General features: G+C 42.6%; 1 protein-coding gene across 4 annotated transcripts in view; it reads right to left on the bottom strand.

Moving 5' to 3' along the window:
• Positions 1-16,598, bottom strand: part of LOC122539732 (sorting nexin-11-like) — a 131,103-nt gene that overhangs the window by 85,560 nt on the left and 28,945 nt on the right. For all 4 annotated transcript variants that reach the window (XM_043674762.2, XM_043674763.2, XM_087977726.1 and 1 more), the window contains 2 exons: positions 13,972-14,072; positions 11,846-11,944 (listed from right to left, as the gene is read on the bottom strand). In XM_043674762.2, coding sequence (XP_043530697.2) covers positions 11,846-11,944; positions 13,972-14,072 — 200 coding nt within the window. The remainder of the gene's footprint in view (positions 1-11,845; positions 11,945-13,971; positions 14,073-16,598) is intronic.

Below are 16,598 nucleotides of genomic sequence, written 5' to 3'. Positions count from 1 at the left end.
AACGTCCAGATTCCTAGCTTCTGCACTTAAGTCCTGAACTCAAAATATTAGAACTACCCAATACTTGCACGTCTATATCGAATTCAATGGGAAGATTTCATTCCACTACCAAAGTCCTGGTCCAATTATTGAGCCAAGCAGACAAGCATTCGTCAGTAGTGCCTTGGAGTACTGCAGTCTGTTTTACAGATTCGAGCACAAAACGAGGCCATTCAGCTCATCGTATCTGTGGTCATTCTTTGGCAGAAGTACAAATTCAGCCCACTCTCCTGGTGTTTCCCATAGCCCTGTAAACATTTCATGAGATGACTGCTTGGCTCAAAGCATCCAGGTGTCTAAGCTGCCACCTGCTAGATCAACCTGGAGCCAACTCAACTCCAAATCAACATGTTCACCTCCGCAGCAACCCTCTTCCCAATTCCAAATGGCATAGAGTCACTATTTGGTCGAGATGAGGATGTAAAACGTGATGGGACAGAAAAGCTAGAAGATAACCATTTTCAGCAGCTTATGTGTCTATTTCAGTTTCCTCAGCCTTTGATCAATTGGCAAATTTTTGATAGAAATTGGAGAGCTACAAGACCCTTTACAGGTTAAAGACAGAACGAATAAGGGTCTCAGCACCTCAGGATATCCCAGAACACTTCACAACCAGTGAAGTACTTTTGAAGTAACCATTGCTGGAATGTAGAAAATTCAGCAATTAACCTGTGCACAGCAAGATCCCACAAGCACCAGTATAATTATGAAAAGATAATGTTTTTAATGTGATGTTGGTTAAGGGATGAATAATATGAAGATCATTAGCGACAACTCTCTTGTTCTTCTCTGAAATTGTGCTGAGCGATACTTAACATCCATGTAAAAAGGCAGAATATGCCATGGTTTAACGAATTATCAAAAGAGGTGCTGCAGTCTTGGACAAAGTAATGTCTATGCCTCTTGAATTGTGCTTAGGAAAGGTCAGTAAGAAAGGACGACAAAGTAACAAACCACAAGTGCTGCACGATTGCAGCAGTGTTGGTTGCAGATCATTGCGTTGGATTCACAAATGGCAGTCAACACCCGAATAAACATTCTGTAGGTCATCCTGTCAGGAGCTGGTGTTTTCTCACAATAGTTGGAAATATTTCCCAGGATCCTTAAAAGGTGTTTTTGAGTTGTTGGCTTAAATGGGAACGCTATTTGAAAAGGAGGAGGACGTTATTTGTTATGAGGCAAAGATACTGTAGCTGGGATTCATTTCAAACAGTCTCGTTTTCAAGTGGGCTGTCTAAAAATTCCAACTGGGAAACTGCTTCCTCAAGGTTCCGTTCTACAGTAAACACTTTCCCCGTTTATTTCCGTACCCCAGTATGTGGAGGGATGAGATATGAGACACTGCAGATGTGAACAGACTAGAGAAATTGGGATTGTTCACTGTAAAGCAACAGGCTTAAAGAAAGATTTAACAGAGGTGATCAGACAATAAGTGGCTTCAATAAGGAGAAACAGTTTCCACTAACAAGTCAGTTGGCAACAACAGATCACATTTCGTTAAAATAGCCAAAAGAACCACAGTGGAAATGAGGAGAAATCTTCTTTAAAACACAGTAAATTAATCTGGAATGCATTGCCTGAAAACATGGTGGAAGCAGGTTGAAATACCTTTCAAAAAAAGGTCTTGGGTAGACACTTCACGAGGAGAAAATTACAGAGCTAAGGGGAAGGAGCAAGGTGTAAGACTATTTGGATGGCTTTTTGCAACACACACACATTGGGCTGAATGGTCTTCTTCTGTATTTTGCAATTCTGTGACTCTATTAGGGATAGTGATAGTCTGCAAGAACAAGTTCCATTTATACAGCACATTTAACATCATCTGAGAAAGCTTCACATGAATGTTATCCATGGCATGGAGGTACCAGTGTTGGACTGGAGTGGACAAAGTCAAAAATCACACGACAGTGGGTTATAGTTCAATAGGTTTAGTTGAAACTGCAAGCTTTTGGAGCCCTCACTCCTTCCTCAGGTAGCTAGTGAGAGAGAATACATCAGACACAGAATTTATAATTAAAAGATTAAAGGATCATACAACTGATGCAAATGTATTGAACAAACCTATATGGCTATAAAGTCTTTAATCAGTTAGAATGGAGATGCAGGTTTTGACTGATTAATATATAAATCACAGAACTTCTTTCAAGTCACTGGCCCAAGATAAGTTTTATTAGTATAAAAGAGATGATATCTAAGGTCAGACAATGCATTTTAGGTGTGAGGTTTTATTTCGAGTCGGTTTGTGTCTCAACTTGAAGTCAGACTAGTTTTATTTCCAAAGCAGGAATTTATAAAATGCCACATTGACTGACTACTTACAGCTTGTGTGCTTTTTGAACAAAATAGAATTTGTAGTCTGCAAATACAAATTCACCCCATAGGTTTATACATGTGCACACGTGTGAGTGGGTGGTTTTTTGTGTGTGTGTGTATGTGTGTGTGTGTGTGTGTGTGTGTGTGTGTGAGTGAGTGAGTGAGTGAGTGTGAGAGAGAGAGAGAGAGAGAGAGAGAGAGAGAGTGTGAGACAGACAGACAGACAGAGAGAGAATGTAGGTGGGTGTGCGAGAGCGCGAGAAAGGGAGACACACAGCAAGAGAGATCAATCAAATCTTGTGTCTCCATTCTTATTGATTAAAGAGTTCATAGCCAACTATGTTTGTTCAATACATTCAAATAAGTTGTATGACCTTTTGGTCTTTTACATATAAATTCTGTGTCCGATGTATTCTCTCTCACTAGCTGCCTGAGGAAGAAGCAGGGCTCCAAAAGCTTGCAGTTTGAAATAAACCTGCTGGACTATAACCCAGTGTCATGTGATGAATGTTATCAAACAAATTCTCGCACAAAACTACAAAAGGAGATATCAAGACAAATGATCAAATACTTGAGGCATAATCTTTCATTTTTTCACCTACGTCCAAATTGCGTTAAGTTTCTTGGAGGGTTTCATGCTGCGAGACCTAGTGTTTCCATCGTATCTTACCAAACCTGCATCATTAACGATTTACCCTATTCCTATGGTGTCTCTCATGTCTGATTTCTACCCTATATCCTACCACGTGCTGTTCCCGGAACAACTCGCCACTCAGCGGATATCCTGGAATTCGCGGGCATCCCTTGGGCTTGCACAATCTTGAAAGCCCATTGTCCACTTGAACAAGAACTGTCAGTATGGAGCTACTCTACATGGTTCCTGACATTTGTCCAGATATGGAAAATCAGCACCCAGCAATGCAGGCAGTGACCAGGAGGTCCTGCTGAACTGGGTGGTGCACAGCAAGCAAACAGTCCAGAGAAGCAGTGGTGATCCAGTGCATGGGCTGGGTGTGAGGGGTCCTTGCTGCAGCTTTGCAAACACAGATGCTGGTGTTGCCCAAGGTGCAAAGGTAAGTGGATCGGAGATACGTCAAGGGGGTTCTTAAAGGCTGGCAGATGCAAGATGCCAATGTCTGTGCATTTGAGGTACATGCAGACAGTGCCAGTGCAGAATGCCCTGAGGTTTTTATTCTTGGTTTCAAACATAGAGATAATTTGGAATGGACAGTGAGCTGAATCTGCCAGGTGCTCAGTCTGGTTTCCTGTCAAGATTCTCAGACATCTCGCTTATTTGGTGAGTTGGTGAAATGGGAGGCTGAGTCTTATTGAGGCAAGTTATACCATTAACAATGCATTTACACAGAATTAATTCCTGTCAACCGGCATCTCACCACTGCCTAGCCAGATCCACTTGTGAAAAGCATAAATGATGGTACAAGTTCCTCCTGAATTTGAGATGAGTCTCACTGTATTTGTCATCAACACACATAGAGTCATAGAGATGTACAGCATGGAAACAGACCCTTCGGTCCAACCTGTCCATGCCAACCAGATATCCCAACCCAATCTAGGCCCACCTGCCAGCACCCGGCCCATAACCCTCCAAACTCTTCCTATTCATATACCCATCCAAATGCCTCTTAAAGGTTGCAATTGTATCAGCCTCCACCACATCCTCTGGCAGCTCATTCCATACACGTACCACCCTCTGCATGAAAAGGTTGCCCCTCTCACCCTAAACCTATGCACTCTAATTCTGGACCCCCCGACCCCAGGGAAAAGACTTTGTCTATTTATCCTATCCATGCCCCTCATAATTTTGTAAACCTCTATAAGGTCAGCCCTCAGCCTCCGAAGCTCCAGGGAAAACAGCCCCAGCCTGTTCAACCTCTCCACAGCCCACAATGCTCAGACCCTGTAAGATTTCACCCTTGGCTAAAGAGTTAGATTTTAATGGGCACTGTAAAAGAGGAGAGGGGAGGCTGTTATGTGCAAATCGACTGCTATGTATTATACATTACATTATAACGGTGACTACACTTCAAAAGGACTTCATTGAATATAAAGTACTTTGGGACATTTTGTGGATAAAACTGCTACAAAAATACTGGTTTTTCTTATCCATGCCTCCTCCTGGTGGCTAGTTACAGAATAGTAATTGGCTGACATTTGGATTAAGTCATGCCTGGCTGACATTCACCTCAGGAAACGGAGTGTTTAGAGAGTGTGAAGAGTGTGCAGACAGAGGTGAGCAATGTTTTATTGCTTTGGATTAGAGAAACAGCTGAATACAGGAGACTAAAATTCATTGGCCTAGGGACAGTGTGGAGTAGGTGAACTGCCCAATCCAAGTTAAAAATCACAACACCAGGTGAGAGTCCAACAGGTGTAATTGGAAGCACACTAGCTTTCAGAGCGCTGCACCTTCATCAGGTGGTTATGTCAAATCTCCTTTATAACAAAAGGAAACATTCAGATTTTTTGGTCTTTCACATGAGACAGATTTCTAATCATGGTCACTGATTTCTTGGAAAGGGATTATCAAGTTAAGCTTTTAATTACATTAATTAGAATCCCAGGAATTTTTTTACTGGATGCCTTCGGGCTAGCATTTCACGTTGTGAGAACTTGAAATCAATGGTTTTGCTTCTGAAACAGGTTCTGGTGAAAAGCTTTCATTCTAATAACTAGGGTAGCTTTTGTGCTTTCAGATCTGACAAGCATTTCCTAGATTTTGTTAGTTCTGATCTCCAGCCTTTGCAGTCTCTTTATGCTTATTTTCTTGTTGCTATTCATAAAATTTTGATCTTTTCGATAGTTATTTTTGCTCCTGTTACACATTCCACTCAAAATGATCAAAGCTTAAGGTTTCTTCCTCTCTCATGGATTTATAAAACAAATTATTTCAGAGCATGGCTGAATGTTGTAGATTACAGCCAAATATCCTGTGGCTGCATCTTTATATTTTCCCACCTTCTGATTCCTTCTAAAAACAGATTACCTTGTCTTACCATTAGTTTCATTTGTCTAATCACACATGAATATCCCCTCACCCCACAACCACTGCATGCCCATCCCCCTCCTGATCTTTGGGCAAAATGCCAGAAATCCCAATTCCCATGGCAACAATGTCAAGTACAGAGTACACCGTGAAAGGAATTCACCTACTGCTAAAAATCACTAGCAGTTTGACAACTGAAGCAGCTTCCAGCTGACTGTGCACTAGAGGAACAATGATTTGGAGATGCCGGTGTTGGACTGGGGTGTACAAAGTTAAAAATCACACAACACCAGGTTATAGTCCAACAGGTTTAATTGGAAGCACACTAGCTTTTGGAACGACGCTCCTTCATCAGGTGATTGTGACAATCACCTGATGAAGGAGCGTCGCTCCAAAAGGTAGTGTGCTTCCAATTAAACCTGTTGGATTATAACCTGGTGTTGTGTGATTTTTAACTAGAGGAGCAAGTTATCAATGGTAATCCTCAATCTGTAGCAATGGATTAGCCTCCGAGGTTAACAGTTATCCCGGCCTCTTCACAGCCTGAACAAGGCAAACATCCGCCATGGATGATATGAGGTGCTGCTCCAATTTTTGTGAAACCACCAAATTGTTACTTTTGGCAGATGCTCTCCTACTAGTAGCATTCTTGCTCAGTAGTCAGAACATTTGGGGTTTAAGCCCCACTCCAAGATTTGAGCACAAAATCTCTGGTTGATACTCCAGCTCAGTACCGAGGAAGCACCGTACTGTTGGAGATCCTGGACTTCACATCGTTATTCAGCCTGAAACTTCATCTGGGTGGGTGGAATTAAAAGCCCTTTGAGTTATTCAATTAAAATAACTCAACCATCAACCATCCTCACAAAAAATAAGAATACAATGACCTTCCATTTAACCGCTAAACGTGGGAACCTGCTGTGCATAAAATGGTTGCCTATTTTGTACATAACAGCAGACTGCACTTTAAAATAATTCATTGTACCTAAAGAACTTGAGGACATTCCAGAGAGGCAGACACAGGTCTCAGGAGTAGCACAGCTATGAGTTGTCAATCCTTTAGGATTGTCCTGGGGTCTCCATAAATTAAACATTAGATGCTACATTACAGCCATGGAGAAATTGCATTTTTATTATTAAAACTTCTTTGAATATTTTTCTTTGTTGCTTATAAAATATTGGAAATAGTGAATAAAATCTTCTCAAAACTTGCTAATAGTGAATAAAAGTTAATAGTTTGACTGACAGGGGCAGATAAGTAGAAGGTAGGAAGACATCATGGACCAGGATGGCATCCTGAAGTACAGTTGCATGTCTGTCTATCGTTCTTTACCTTGTACACAATGGAAAACATTAGACTGAGCCGGTCAAATCTAATTCCTGTTCTGTTTTGTGTTAGTCAAACTCAACCAAGTGAACAGTGCATTATGCTTCCGGGATGAAGGAGGTGGTGAAGGGGACAGAGGGGGAGAGGTGGGTAAAATCAGACAGGATTCCTGTTCCTGATCAGCAACAGCTGTGGGCACGTGTGGGCATCAGGTAAAGAAGCAATGGACAATAAGCCAAGGCAATCAAACACTGAATCCTGAATCCAGTGCTAAACCTTCCATTGTTAATCCTTCTTCATTCACAAACCACAAGTGGAATGGACGTCCCAAACCACAAACTTCAGCTGAATCCCTTCCATTCACAATTTTAAAGACTGTATTTTGTTATTGAGGACTTAATGGGAAGAGAGTTGATTTGAAAGCCAAGAACTGTTGGAAGATTGCTGCACTTTTAAAAAAGTAAGATATCTGAAACTCATTGTAAATGCTTCTTACACAGTTGCCTGTTCAAGCAGTAGTGGAATCCTACTTTGCAGACAGGCTGGAGCCAATGGGTGTGGACAAATGGAGTTTCAGCCACAACAATAGCCCATTGTCATCAATAACTGATCACTAGTTGTCAGGCCAAAGGGCCTTCTACTCGCCAACAGTTATGTGATTGGCTCCCAGGTCACTGAATAGCTTGAGGTTGTGAACCTTCAGGTCAGGTGCCATTGGTCCTCTGGAAGGGAAGGAGCTGTTTATTCATCTGCAGTAAAAAGCACCTCAAGCCTGAAGATTGCCAGTTATTTCCTCTCATCAGTTGCTGTAAGCTGTGACTTTTAATTGACAAGTTTTTAAGTGGGAACCAGTCACCCTGTGCCTCAGGCAAATAAGTGAGAACACTTGGAGAAGGAAGATAGGGAAGCAGCATTTCCAATCAGCAAGCCTCTGTCTTCTGCATTCCCAGACTTTCACACTACCCATAACACCTTTTTTTTTTGTCTGTCTACAAGTGTGTAAAGAGGGTAAGTTTATAAGTGGGTTAGAGTTAAAATGGTACAGTCGTACATCAATGGTTCATAATTATTTACCTGTATTTACAATCTATTTGTAATAAATAATAATTCTTGTTAAGTACAGAAACTGGTCTATGCTTTCTGTCAATCTGGATCGAAAATACAGGTAAATTGGGAAATCCTGCATTCTTTTAAAAGCTTTAATTTTTGTGACGGGAAAAACAGGGCTTGATTTCCAGTGCACTACTCCAGTGATGTATGGCACACTTCATACAAAATAATTGCAAAGAAAGAATAATCTACATTACTGTACCACTTTCCTAAGAATGTACCAAAATGCTTTACACCAATAAAGAACTTTCCAAAGTGCATTCACTGTCGTAATGTAGGAAACCTGTAGTCAATTTACACACTGCAAACTCCCACAAACAGCAATGGGACAATGACAAGGTAACTTGTTTGATTAATACTGGTTGATAGATTCATATTGGTCGAGACCCCAGGAAGAACTCTCCTGCTGTTCTTCGTAATACTGTTGAGATCCTTTCCATCCAACTAACAACATAGGCAGGACTTCAGTTTTATGGCTCATGTGAAATTCAATACCATCGAGAGTGCAGCATTCCCTTAACAGAGGAACCCCATCGCAGATGCGAGGACAGGCAGTCACCTCATGAACTGGACCAATTAGCATCTTAGAACTGCTCGCTTGCTCTCTCAGCATACACTCACTATGTGCGTACCTGAATTCTAACAGCATCCTTTTGCACTTTACATCCTCAGACAGGCCATGAAGGTTCACAGTAATTCTATCCTGCCCTGGTGCTCAGTGCAGACAGAAGGCCAGGCAGCTTACAAAGGTTGTCAGCAGTCATGAGTCAAAGAAGTGAACACTTTGTTTTAAGGCACTGTTCCATCTCAAGCCTGTGCCAGCAGCATTGGTGACAAACTCCCTGAATGTACATCAACTAAATGACCAGGCCTCTAGGTCGAAGGGGAGTAGTCTGCAGTCAAGGGACAGGGACAGCTGCTGCCGGGTTCCTCTGTTAACAGTCAAGGAATCTGGACACTGTCAGTGGCCACTCAGGTTTGGAGAGGGTCCTCTCCATGTAGGGAGAGAGCAGCAAAATGTTGGGCATTTGGACTCTTTCAGCCCTACTGTGGGCCACTGACTCCTGGAATAGAAACATAGAAAATACAAGGCCCTGTCCATGATGCATGAGGCAATTTCCCCTTTATAGAATCCCTACAGTGTGGAAAGAGATAATGCAGCTCACTGAGTCTGCACCGGCTGGGCCTCTTGTTGAGATATTTGTATCATCGATAATCACAGGTGAGGTGCCGGAAGACTGGAGGTTGGCAAACGTGGTGCCACTGTTTAAGAAGGGCGGTAATGACAAGCCAGGGAACTATAGACCGGTGAGCCTGAGCTCGGTGGTGGGCAAGTTGTTGGAGGGAATCCTGAGGGACAGGATGTACATGTATTTGGAAAGGCAAGGACTGATTCGGGATAGTCATCATGGCTTTGTGCGTGGGAAATCATGTCTCACAAACTTGATTGAGTTTTTTGAAGAAGTAACAAAGAGGATTGATGAGGGCAGAGCAATAGATGTGATCTACATGGACTTCAGTAAGGCGTTCGACAAGGTTCCCCATGGGAGACTGATTAGCAAGGTTAGATCTCATGGAATACAGGGAGAACTAGCCATTTGGATACAGAACTGGCTCAAAGGTAGAAGACAGAGGCTGGTGGTGGAGGGTTGTTTTTCAGACTGGAGGCTTGTGACCAGTGGAGTGCAACAAGGATCGGTGCTGGGCCCTCTATTTTTTGTCATTTACACAAATTATTTGGATGCAAGCATAAGAGGTACAGTTAGTAAGTTTGCAGATTACACCAAAATTGGAGGTGTAGTGGACAGCGAAGAGGGTTACCTCAGATTATAACAGGATCTGGACCAGATGGGCCAATGGGCTGAGAAGTGGCAGATGGAAATGAATTCAGATAAATGCGAGGTGCTGAATTTTGGGAAAGCAAATCTTAGCAGGACTTATACACTTAATGGTAGGGTCCTAGGGAAGGTTGCTGAACAAAGAGACCTTGGAGTGCAGGTTCATAGCTCCTAGAAAGTGGAGTCGCAAGTAGATAGGATAGTGAAGAAGGCATTTGGTATGCTTTCCTTTATTGGTCAGAGTATTGAGTACAGGAGTTGGGAGGTCATGTTGCGGCTGTACTGGACATTGGTTAGGCCACTGTTGGAATATTGCGTGCAATTCTGGTCTCCTTCCTATCGGAAAGATGTTGTGAAAATTGAAAGGGTTCAGAAAAGATTTACAAGGGTGTTGCCAGGGTTGGAGGATTTGAGCTACAGGGAGAGGTTGAACAGGCTGGGGCTGTTTTCCCTGGAGCGTCAGAAGCTGAGGGCTGACCTTATAGAGATTTACAAAATTATGAGGGGCATAGATAGGATAAATAGACAAAGTGTTGAACTGGGGTGGACAAAATTAAAAAATCACACAACACCAAGTTATGGTCTAACTGGTTTACTTGGAAGCACTAGCTATCGAACTGCTGCTTCCTCATCAGGTGGTTGTGGAGCAGAATCATAAGACACATATTTCTGGTAAAATTCAGCCCGAAGTTTAGGTCCAGAGCTTGTGCCTAATCTGGGGTTATGAACATTAGGTTATGCTACCAGAGCCTGCCACTAGATGGTGCCCCAAACAGCAAATAAAACAAGTGTAAACATAATTCACATCAGCTTCACTTCAGACTGCTCTAGTTATTTTAATAATTGTTACCAGAATCAAAATAGATAATAAAGATTAAATAGCAACACAGCTTCTTGGTACTGAAACAAGGCAATTACAGGGGTGACTGTATTCTGAAATTTAACATTGTTTAATGCAGTAATACAAGCAAGAAGTTGTGCTCTGAATTAACTGGGAAGAGAGTGATGGTGAGGGGGGGGGAAAAGGGAAAAGTTGACAGGGTGGGGAAGTAGTAGTTCCTCTAGGAAAATCTGGGTCAGCATGCAATTCTGACAGAGCAATGCATTCCACGTCAACAATCTTTTCAAAGGCTGGGACTCTCAGTGCAAAAGCCTCCCAATACTCTTGGTTCCCAGTAGAGTAGAGAACCATGGAACTCCCCAAATTGGCCCCATTCATGCTCATAGCAATTTCCCTGTAGATTTGGGACAGAGTCAATGCCAAAAGCTTTATAGTAGGTCAGGACTCCAGGAATTCAATCTCCAAATAAAGTATTAAGTGCATATTCATGTCACATTAACTCAGTATGATCAGGGAAAGCTCACTTAAACTAACTAACTATCAGTTTGTGTGCTGTATAACTCTCTGACTCTAAATTCTTAACTTATTTGCTAGCATTTTAGTTTTGATTCAAACATTATCTATTAAGCCATGGTCTTCAGTCATTAAACCAACCCCCTGTACCATCAGTAAGAAACCAAAAGAAGTATGGATGCTGGAATTCAGAAACAAAATCAGAAATTGCTGGAAAAACTCAGCAGGTCTGGCAGCATCTGTGGCAAGAAAGCAGAATTAACATTTCAAGTCTAGGGACTGAATGTAGCTGGAAAAGGCTAATATAAATGCTAAAGATGGCCGGGGGGGTGGGGGGGGGGCTGGGGGCGGGGGGTGGGGGCGAGTGGTAAAACCATAAGTGGATTTGCAGCCCAGACAGAGGTAAAAACACTCTTGAGCACGTAAACGAATGAGTATATTCTCCCTCTCTGACAACAATAATATCAGCTGTATAAAATGTCAGGCTCAATCCCTGAGCCAAGCAGAGTTGGAAGATCTCACCCAGAATGGCAATAACGACTCTGATCCCACACACACACACAGACATTACCAGAATCCACAAATCCCTCTTGTCACATTTGAGTGATGGAGGGGGAGGATGGTAATGAAGTCTGAACTCAGCAATGATCTCCAATCACTCTGTGGCCCACGAGCCTATCGCTGTCTGTTCAAACAGATTGCATAATTGTAATACGGGAATTCTGCATTGATCTGTGGAGAATCAAACCCTGGCACAGAGAAAGAGAGTTGGAAATATAAACAAAGGATGAGCCCTTAACAATGGCTCCTCGGTAACGCAGATTAAATCAATTGTTATTACATCCTCTCACTGCACTTACTTTTCCAGAAACTGCTGCAAACCTTGGCGTCTTCTCTCTATACTTTCAATGTCATTAACTTGGAAAAATGGTTTCTTGCCTGGTAGCTCTGGGAGGGGTCTGTGAAAACAAAAGAAACAAATGACTCTTTACATTTTGGCTGAAGTGTGTGGGCCAAACCTGTTAATTAAAACATTAATATCAGAATTAAATACAGAAATTGCTGAACAAGCTCAGGAGTTCTGACAGCATCTGTGGAGAGAAAGCAGAGTTAACATTTCAGGTCCAGTCACCCTTCCTCAGAACTGGACCCAAAACATTAACTCTTGATTTCTCTCCACAGCTGTTGCCAGACCTGCTGAGTTTTTCCAGCAATTTCAGTTTTGTTTCTGATTTACAGCACCTGCAGTTCTTTCACTTTTTAATATCAGAATGTTCCTCTCAAAGAGCCAAAAGCTAAATGAGTAGGCTGAGAGCTAAGTCACTAAGAAGTAACATCAGGAAGAATATTGGAACTCTAAAATGAAAAAACAAGTAACAGCTGGACTATAAAATTACTAAGAGAAAGCAAGGACTGCAGATGCTGGAGATCAGAGTTCAAAGTGGGGTGCTGGAAAAGCACAGCAGGTCAGGCAGCATCCGAGGAGCAGGAAAATCGATGTTTCGGGCAAGAATGAAGCTGGGAGCTTAGGGGGTGAAGAGATAAACGGGAGGGGGTGGGGCTGAGGGGGGGAAGGTAGCTGATACTGTGATAGGTAGACAGAGGTGGGGGTAATGGTGATAGGTCGGAGAGGAGAGCGGAGGGAGAGATGGGAAGGAAGATGAACAGGTAGGACAGGTCATGAGGGTGGTGCCGAGTTGGAAGGTTGGAACTGGAATAAGTTGGGGGTGGCGGGGGGAGTGGAAATGAGGAAACTGATGAAATCCACCTTGAAGCCATGTTGTTGCAGGGTCCCAAGGCGGAACATTACTAGCAGTTAATATATATATTATTATTAAACGTTGAGAGTTACAGTTAAGCCATTCTAATCTTTTTATTTTGTCTGCATTTTAAATTTGGTGTAAATAGTGTTTTTTGATTAAAGTCGAGTAGTTTGACCAATAAAATTGCATCTTTAAGATTAGATTAGATTAGATTAGATTACATTACATTACAGTGTGGAAACAGGCCCTTCGGCCCAACAAGTCCACACCGCCCCGCCGAAGCGCAATCCACCCATACCCCTACATTTACCCCTTACCTAACACTACGGGCAATTTAACATGGCCAATTCACCTGACCTGCACATCTTTGGACTGTGGGAGGAAACCGGAGCACCCGGAGGAAACCCACGCAGACACGGGGAGAACGTGCAAACTCCACACAGTTGGTCGCCTGAGGCGGGAATTGAACCCGGGTCTCTGGCGCTGTGAGGCAGCAGCGCTAACCACTGTGCCACCGTGCCGCCCAAATCCACATCTGGATTGCAATGTCTTACACTTACCTTTAAAATAAGAAACTGTTAGTGTCATGGCTATCTTTTAATATATTTTGAGGGGGTATGGTCTGGTCCATAACAGAAGAAAGGATTGGGAATGAGTGGGGAATACGGTAATCCACAGGATGGTAGCTGGAATTTAGGCCACTACCCATTACTAATCAAGTGCGGTTTTCAATGCCAAGAGAGCTTTCGAAATCTGTGGAAGGTCCTGCCTGGCAAGTTCGAACTGTGAATAGAATTGGTCATTTTTTCTTTGTTGACTGGTTTAGTAAGTAGCACTTTTATATTTGAATTCAGACTGTCATGGGCTCAAGTTCCATTTCAGAGACCTGAGTGCAAATTCCAAATTGACACACACATGGAGTACTGCACTATCAGAAGTGTTATCTTTCTGATGAGACCTTAACACATATAAAAGATCCCTTTGTCCTATCAACAAAGCAATGGTTGACATGATGAGGTGTCCTTCCAAAGGCAGCTCAAGTACCAGCAGTGCCAGTGATGGTCAGCAGGCATGATCCCAGGATTATTTACAGAACAGCAAACAATGTATTTCCAGGGGACTCCGTTTGCGAATTGTGCCCTGTTTTGTGTGTGTAGTTCAACATGGGTAATCCTAGTGCTCTGGCCATTAGGAGTAGGAGTTGTATTCGGAACGGTACTTACACTAATCCAGCATTCTTCTGGAGCTGACGCCTCAGCCATACAAATTCACGATATCGTCTCCGCACACAGGAAGTCTTTACTGTAAATGCCTTACTGTTTGTCTGAAACAGAACAGCAAAAGGCCTTTCAGTTAACTTTGTTACTATTTGACAGCCAAAAACAACCAATCTTGTCTCCCTCCTGCCTTTGCCATGAGGATACGCCATATTTAATATCTCTTGAAGGCCTTATGTTTTGGAGGATTATGGAAAAGTGAATTTATTTCAAATTTTGTGGAAATAGCTGGAGTAGTTTCTCTGAAAGAGGTAATTGAAGTGTCACTGTGATCACTGGAGCTTTTCTTTTAAATTTAAATTTCCTAGAAATCACACAATTGGTAAGAATTCACGTTCTGCTGTTGCCCCCTGCTGGGGCTGCTTAAACAGTAGCTGGATGGAGAGTGCGGGGGGAGGGGGTCAGCAATTAGTTGGGTGACAAGAAAACTGTGAGGATGGGCCACACAACTGACCTTGCCAATTTCTGGGGAAAAATTATCTTTTTGAGTTCAGGGCGACATTGGTTTATTCTTCTTCTGAAAGAAAGAGTTTCTTAATATTGTGTTTCCTGAGCAAGATGCGGTTGCCAAGACATGACTTGACCACATGCCAGAACATCAGAACATCAGAATGGCAGAAGTCAGAACATTCTACACCTCATTCTCTTTACCTTCAAGAGTAACCTTAATGGCCAGAAAGTATTTTCCTTTTCTTAAGAAAGTAAACCTCTGGAGGGAGAAATCCTTGTTCACTTTTCCAATGAAGTGTGTACATACGTGTGAGTATTTACAGGGATAAACAGCTATACAACCATAGTACCAACAGCATATGTTAACTAATTATTGCATCTTCATTGAATATGTATTGTTTTGATAATAAACCAATGACTGAATTTAAGAAACCTGGTTGAAAGATCTTTTTATTTAAGTGCTTTCCATATCATATTTAAGTGACCATCAGGAAATGAATTTTTATTTGATGTTGTGATCCATGGAATAGATTAGATTAGATTAGATTACTTACAGTGTGGAAACAGGCCCTTCGGCCCAACAAGTCCACACCGACCCGCCGAAGCGCAACCCACCCATTCCCCTACATTTACCCCTTTACCTAACACTACAGGCAATTTAGCATGGCCAATTCACCTGACCTGCACATCTTTGGACTGTGGGAGGAAACCGGTGCACCCGGAGGAAACCCACGCAGACACGGGGAGAATGTGCAAACTCCACACAGACAGTCGCCTGAGTCGGGAATTGAACCCGGGTCTCTGGCACTGTGAGGCAGCAGTGCTAACCACTGTGCCACCGTGCCGCCCACACGGAATAGTGGACTACAGCCACAATGCACTCTTCCAGCCTTGGTTGTAACAGTGTAGAGAATTATCAGTGTGGGAGGAAGGCATTTGCATTATTGTGACAGCCTTTTTAAAAGTCTCCCTCGTATAGAAAGGATGTTGTGAAACTTGAAAGGGTTCAGAAAATATTTTGAAAGCATTCAGAAAGGATGTTGCCAGGGTTGGAGGGTTTGAGGTATAGGGAGAGGCTGAATGGGCTGGGACTGTTTTCCCTGGAGCATTGGAAGCTGAGAGGTGACCATTTAAGGTTTATAAAATCATGAGTGGCATGGATTGAGGTTGGGGGAGTCCAGAACTAGAGGGCATAGGTTTAAGGTGAGGGGAAAGATTTAAAAAAGGACCTAAGAGGTGCGTATATCGAATGAGCTGCCAGAAGTTGTGGAAGCTGGTACCATTAGAAGGCATCTGATTAGAAAAGGTTTAGACGGATATGGGCCAAGTGCTGGTAAATGGGATTGGATTAATTTAGGATATCTGGTTGACATGAATGAGTTGAACTAAGGGGTCTATTTCTGTGCTGTACATCTCTATGATTCTATAACTAAATCAAGCTCATTCCTCTGCTATTTCCACGTAACCCTACATGTCCTTTCCCCATCAAGCATTTATTCCATTAATTAGCTGGTCTTTTTACAATGGAAATGAGGAGGAATTTAATCTCTATTAGGTCATATATCCACGGAATTCTCTACCTCAGAGGATTGTGGAGGCTGTGTCATTGAATAGACTCAAGGCTGAAAAGAAACAGTTCCATGAACTATAAGGGGCTCCAGGATTAGCAAATTCAGGCAAAGAAAGTCTAATAGAGGCTATGATCACTTCAGCCATGATGTTATGGAATGCCAGAGTAGACTCGAGAGGCCATTTGGTCTACAACTGTCCTGTTTTCTTATGTCCTTGTGTTTAATTCTGTTTTGAGAGTCATTACTAGGTTCACTACCACCACCCTCAGGGAGCATATTCCAGATCACAACAACTCACTTTTGTACAGCATGAAAGAATTGTCGTTATGTCTTGCTCTGCTTCGTTTGACAATTACAGTCTAACACTCAGCATCACAAAGCTTCCAAATTCACCCCAGGTCTGTAGAGCCAGCTGTGCTAAGCGAGGACAGGGCTGAGGTATGACAATAAACCTCAACACCATGAGCCGAGTAAGTAAGGAAAACAGGACACAATGCCTGCTCTTGACCACACACTCACATTTTCTACACTTAATGGTAAGGTCTTGAGGAG

The sequence above is a fragment of the Chiloscyllium plagiosum genome, unplaced genomic scaffold, assembly GCF_037043375.1.
Source record: "Chiloscyllium plagiosum isolate Xiang-an unplaced genomic scaffold, Cpla_swu_hap1 HiC_scaffold_32, whole genome shotgun sequence".
Lineage (NCBI taxonomy): Eukaryota > Metazoa > Chordata > Chondrichthyes > Orectolobiformes > Hemiscylliidae > Chiloscyllium > Chiloscyllium plagiosum.
Note: the sequence above shows the minus strand (reverse complement) of the source record. Positions and strands in the feature narration are given on the sequence as shown.